Consider the following 6,104-nt stretch of genomic DNA (forward strand, 5'->3'; position numbering starts at 1 on the left):
GAGAGAAAATGGAGCTGGTTTCTGGTTGGTTCCATGCACAGGAAGCAGGCGGAATATGCATGAACATTTCCATGAAGCACAGAGCTGCACCCTCTGGATCTGGTACAGCTGGGGCCAGGTACTGGGAGTCAGCAATGGGGAGTTGCTCTGCTACCCCCACACTGCCATCAGCAGGATTCTTCCCCTTAGGGGAATGGATTTCCTTTGAATACATGTGCCAACAAATTAGGCATAAAAAATCACAGCCCCTCCAGAGCTGGTGTGTGATTCCTGCTGTAAAATCCTGCAGAACTGGTTGCATAGAGCCTTAGTAAGAGCAGAGGCTGCTCCCAGGCAGCACCCTATTCTCAGTGGAGATTGATGCACCAGGATGATTTTGCACAAGAATTCCTGAAGCCAGGCCTGTCCTCTCCTGAAATGAGAGACCTCTCTAACTCAAGATTTACAGCTATGGAGAAATTCCCAGGGAGGAAATATATGGCCCAGAGGGGCCCATCCATAATCCCCTCGTCAATAGAGAGCACATTATCTCCCACGTGCTGTGACCTGCAGCAGAGCTGGGAGATCTGTCATCCCACCAGGGCGCTGGTGACAGGAATCCAGCAGTCACCCTGGCACTTTGACAGTGTAACAGGAAAATTAGGTGAGTGTTGGACATGAATCTGATGGTGGTTCAGTCCCAGGGGATCACAGATCTGTGACAGTGAGTACACAGGGTGATGGCCCCATCACCTGATGTTGGGGACACACAGGCAGCAGCACGAGTGGCATGGACTGGAACTCAGAAAGGATGTGGCTGTGAACTCCTGGCCCAGAACCAAAGCTGGCAGAGATCTTTCAGACATGAGTGTTTCTTTTGTGTCACTTTGAGGTCACAGGAGGGTCGGGGCCAGGGGAGTGCCACCCTTTGGGGTGCTTTGGGCTCTGCAGGAGCTGCTGTGTCTTGCAGGGGGACCACTCAGTGGGCAAGTACCGCTGCCTCCTGTGCCAGAAGGAGTTCAGCTCCGAGAGTGGCGTCAAATACCACATCATCAAGGCTCACTCAGAGGTAAGGAAGCAGCTGGAGCTGGGCTGGGCTGGTCCCCACTCCAACTACGCATCCTTGGGCTGTCCCTTTCTATCCATCCATCCATCATCCATCCATCCATCCATCATCCATCCATCCATCCATCCATCCATCCATGTCTGTTAAGAGCAGAGCTGAGTGACAGCTTCCAATCAGCCTGGGAGGTTCTTCCTGATCCCCCTTGGTGTCCCTGACATCCCCAGGCTCATTGCAGCAGCTTAGCACTGGGCAGTTTGACCTCGGGGAGGTGACACCAGTGGGGTGAGGGGTGGGCCAGGCTCGGGCTGTGTGTGCTGGTGCCGGTATCGGTGCCGGTGCCCCAGGACTAACCCCCGTGTCACCCCCCGGACACAGAACTGGTTCCGAACCTCCTCAGAGGCCAGCCGGAAAAAGAAAAACAGGGAACAGCTTTCTTCCAGCAAAGAGGAGAAAAAAAAAAGCACAAACGGGAAGAAAAGGGGGAGAAAACCCAAGGAGAGGCCTCCAGAAATGTCCCCGAAGGGCAGAGAGAGCGTGACAGCAAAGACTAATCACAAGAAAACCCTCGAGCACTGGGAAGGCTCCCGGGGCAGCCCCGAGGGAGACGAGCTCGTCCTCAAGCCCCCGAGCCAGCGAAAGGGAGGAGCCAGCAAGATGCCCGAGAAATGAGCAGCTCAGAGACTCGTCTCCGAGGATTCGTTTACAGCCCAGGGTAACAGGGTGGGGGTCTCTCCCAGTTTTATGTCCCCTCCTCCCCATCCCACCTCCCCTTGCCCCACCCTCTTCTCACCCTCTTTTTACAAAAAGAAAGGAAAAAAAAAAAAAGACACAAAAAAAAAAAAAAAAGACAGAAAATACCAATTAACCACTTTAAACAAATCACGGACCTTGTTTCACACTGGAAAACAAACAGGATCAAGGAAGCTGGAACGTTCTCCACCCCCTGCCCATGTACATACTCCTCGGTGGGGCCCCGCTGCCTCCCCCGGCCCGTGATTCCCCTCCCCTGCGCAAACCTGGTGACGCTTGAGCGAAAGAGAAGTGCAATAGCAGCGGGGTCCCATGGGCAGGGACCCTCCCCCGGCGGCTCCGTGCCCACCTGTCCGGCAGCCTCCCAGCTCCAGGGTGATGTTTCCAAAGATGTTTGAGGCTCCGGGGTGAGGGGGAGTTGGCAGCGCTCTCTCTCTCCCCGCGGCTCTGGGGGGAAGGCGATGGGCAGGGTTTGCGTGGTGCGAGGCACAGGAGGGAGCAGGACACACGCTGGTGGTGTGGGAGGTGTGAGCAGGATTGGGGATGCTCTGGGACTGGCTAGAGGGTTTAGTGGAAAGTTGTGGGAATGCTGTGGGCACCGTCGAGAGTGGCAGTGCAGCCATGGAGGGGGCGCGGTGAGGGAGCTGTGCCTCCGTGCTTGGGTTGTGTTTGCCGGGTCTGGAGTGCTGTGATGACAGAGACGTGATGCCAGTGCCAGGGGGAGATGGCAGCAAACAAGCTGTCCCCCGGCCTGCGGGCATCCAGGGGTGATTCAGGGTCCCACTGTGCTCCATCCCGAAGGTGCCGATCACCCAGCACCTCTGTTCCCCAGCTGTGGCCACAGGAGGTAACAGGGACCGGGGAGCATCGAGAGACAATCACGGCTCCTGCTGTAGGATGAGCCCAGTTGCTGCCCAGGCATCTCACATTCCCCTTGTCCTTCCGGGCTGGGACCCACCATAGGGAGGAGTCTCTGCTTCTAAAGATGCGTCTGAGCCCCTGACCACCCACCTCGAGGTGGCAGGTCCCTGTGGTGCCATCCCTGCTTGTGCTCTTCCCCAGAGTTCTTCTTTGCTCCTGTGCTGACACTGTCATCACGCACCTCACTCCAGCCCGGGGGGAGCCATCCCTGGACCGGGATGTGCCCGTCTCCAGACAAAACCAGGCTACCTCGGTCCTTGGGAAACAGGCACGTTTCCTCTCAGTAACACAACAGAAAACCTTAATTTGATTTTTCCCCTATGCAGAGCCAGGAAAGAGGCATCAGAGGGGGAGCTTCTGCTTTTGCTTTAATCAATTCAAACCTCAGCCCTTGCTTTCTTTCACTGCTCCTTGTCGCCCACCAGAGGCTCGGTATCATTCCCTGCTCCAAGCAGCGGCTCAGTCATTATTATCATCCTCCACCGGCAGGCTATTCCAGCCACGGAGGGGGAGCAGTGGTGGCTGAAGCCAGGGTGGCTTCTCAGGAAGCCAGGGCTCCTGCTGTGCTCAGCTCCAGCACCTGGATCCACCATCTGCATTGCCCAGCTGGGCACATGCCTGCAGCTGCAGGAACTGCCTGAGCATTGCTGGCTGCACCGGGCTTCGAGGCAATTAGTGAGAAAGCTTAATTAGTCACTGCAGCTCAGCCTGGTCGCTGCTTGCACTTCATGGGATCTGTGTTTGGATGGTGTCGCTGGGGTAGATCCTGCCTCCCTGGGGAAAGGAGAGAGCTTTGGGAGCTGTAGGTCAGCTTGGAACAGCTCACAGGCAGCAGCAGGAAGGGGAGCGCAGGCAGAGCTTGGGCCTGGCACTGAAATCTCTGTGAGGGTGCAGAGGGAGCCTCTGGATCCCAAAATCATGTCCTGCCATGGAGGGAAGTCCCCAGGAAAGCTCCATGCCCTGGCCTAGGGAAGGAAGATCTGGGTAGTCCGGGCTGCTGGCTTGGATGCTCACCACACAATCCTGTCTCCCCATGGGCATGCTCTGGGACTCTGTTCTCATTAACATGCAATTAATTGGCTTCTCATTGATTAAATTAACAGGCAGCACTGTGCTCTGCGGGGGAAGCCCTGGGAGCTGCTCAGGGTGGGACAGACATGGGAAAGGGTTGGCTCAAGGGGTCATTGTGGGGTCTGGATCAAAACCCACTTTGCTTTCATAATGAGAGTGTCTGGCAGGAGCAGGGACAGCTGCAGTGGCCTCGCAGAGTGACACCAGCCAGGAGGGGACACCAGGGACCATCTGGGGTCTCAGGACAGACATTGGGAGCAGTGGTCCTGGTGCTGGGGCTGTCCCTGTCACCCTCAGAGCACCCACTGACCCAGTGAGGGCAGCACCGTGGTCAGGTCAGAATTTCTATGAGAAAGTGAAATCTTCAGGGCTTTTTTCCCCCTGCCTAAAAAAGGTGTTTTCCCCACTAGCCATCACTCAGAGAGGAACATGTTCCCCCCACCACCTTCTCCATGAGACATCCTTTACTCTCCTGCTTGTCCAGGGAAGGTTCCAGAGCAATGCTGGGATCACCAGCCCCTGCCAGTGCCACGACAGGTGAGCAGGCAGGGCCGAGTGACACCATAGTGGCATTGCTGGGGGCCAGTAGGTTGTGCCCCTTCAGGTGCTCCCAGCGAGGCAGTGCCAGGGGGGAAACCACCTTGATCCAGAGGAACAGGCAGAGTCTGCAGGACCAGATGGGGGACAAGGTGTCCTGTCTCCTTCCATCCCGTCACCCATGGGATTTGGGGATTTTGTCACCCTGGGCACAGTGACACTGTGGTCCTTGCACCTCCACTGTCGGGGAAACCCACCATCCCATCACCCATGTCCCCAAGGAAAGGGCTAAACCTCCATGGGAGCAGGCACAGACTGCAAGCCTGTGGGAAGACCTCATGGAAAGCTTGGATTGTGGGGAACTGGGAAACCCTTGGCACCAAGACCGCGCCCTGGCGAGGTTGGCTGTGTCACACCAGCTCCAGCCACAGTGGTGGAGCTGCCCAGGCCTGGAGCATCTCTCACCCCCAGGAACCTTGGGAGCTTTTTGTTCTTTTCTTTCTCTCCTCGTGACACCCATCCCATGGCATATCCGAATGTTTCTCGTTGATGCCAGTTATTAGTGCATAAGTGTATTTTGGGGAAAAAATTAAAACAGAAAAAAACAAAAAAAAAAAGGAAAAAAAAATTTTCAATTTATCACTTGTAACCATATATATAAATATATAAATATATATATTAAAAAGTGTTTATTTGCAAAAAATAAAATTGTTTTAACGGTAAACTATCTTATAATAAACTCCCGATTTGTGATGATCTGTTCTTTTGTTAATCATTGACAAATCCTCAGTTGGAGAGTACTGTCCGAGCAGCTCCGAGCAGCCGAGCAGCGCCGAGGCGCTCCCTGTACTGTATGTATGAAACAGCTGTATCGAATAAATGGTTATTGATTTTTTATTAGCACTGTTGTCACCTTTATTTGGCAGTTTGGAGGGAGGGTTGGACGTGGGATCCAGGGGGTTTGGATTTGTCCTTCCTGGCAGTGGCTGAGAGGAACCCCCCAAATGCTGGGAATGGAGCATGTGGTCACTAACCCAGGGGTACCCCCCAAAATCGGGATGGAGAAGGTGAGGACTGGTGGCACAGCCAGCAATCCTGGTGCCACGAGGATCCCCAAAGCCCAGCCACTCCCCGCTCCCATAGCAGAAAGCCCTTTAAAGCTGCTCCCAATCCACCCGGCCCCAGGGGCTACATCCAGCCCAGGACCTCTCCTCCCTGGGGAGCTCTGCGGGACCCGGGGCCACCCCCCAGCTCTCCCAGCGTGGGAATAAATCCTCTTCTCCCTAATGGCTTTTTTGGCACCGAACCCAAGTCAGGGACAGATTTAGACTGATCTCGCTGCTGGCTGAGAACGCAGCCTTTCCCCATGTGCGCTCTCGCCTCCCCAGAGTCGGGAGGGGACCCCGGGAGCGATGCTTGCCTTGGCCCCTGAACCCCCAAAGATGTGCTACCACAAACCTCGGGGCAGCCCGGCCGAGTAAAACCAGATCCCACACAGGGCCCCGGGACCCCCACGGGCCGCGGTCCTTCCAGCTCTGCCCCGTGCCCAGAGCCATTGTCCGAGCCCGGGCTCACCCAAACCGCGCTCCCCCAGCAGGGCGGTGCTGTGTGCTGCACCCCTCAGTGTCCTGGCCAGGGATGCTAAGGTGCAGCCACCCCATAGCGCCCACAGGTACCCACCGCATCACTCTGAGCCCCACGGCACCCACCCATGCACACAACACCCACCAATACCTCCAAACACCCCACCGCACCCCACAGCCCACCCCTTGTGCCCTGT

At 56.0% G+C, this 6,104-nt stretch overlaps 1 protein-coding gene across 9 annotated transcripts in view; it reads left to right on the top strand.

Moving 5' to 3' along the window:
* ZNF512B (zinc finger protein 512B) overlaps positions 1-4,495 on the top strand; it is a 29,424-nt gene extending 24,929 nt beyond the window's left edge. For all 9 annotated transcript variants that reach the window (XM_086853254.1, XM_086853257.1, XM_086853249.1 and 6 more), the window contains 2 exons: positions 950-1,048; positions 1,421-4,495. In XM_086853254.1, the coding sequence (XP_086709380.1) occupies positions 950-1,048; positions 1,421-1,714 (393 nt within the window). In that variant the 3' untranslated portion in view covers positions 1,715-4,495. The remainder of the gene's footprint in view (positions 1-949; positions 1,049-1,420) is intronic.
* The last annotated feature ends 1,609 nt before the right edge of the window (positions 4,496-6,104 follow it).

Source organism: Cyanistes caeruleus, chromosome 16 (assembly GCF_971803275.1).
Source record: "Cyanistes caeruleus chromosome 16, bCyaCae1.hap1.1, whole genome shotgun sequence".
Lineage (NCBI taxonomy): Eukaryota > Metazoa > Chordata > Aves > Passeriformes > Paridae > Cyanistes > Cyanistes caeruleus.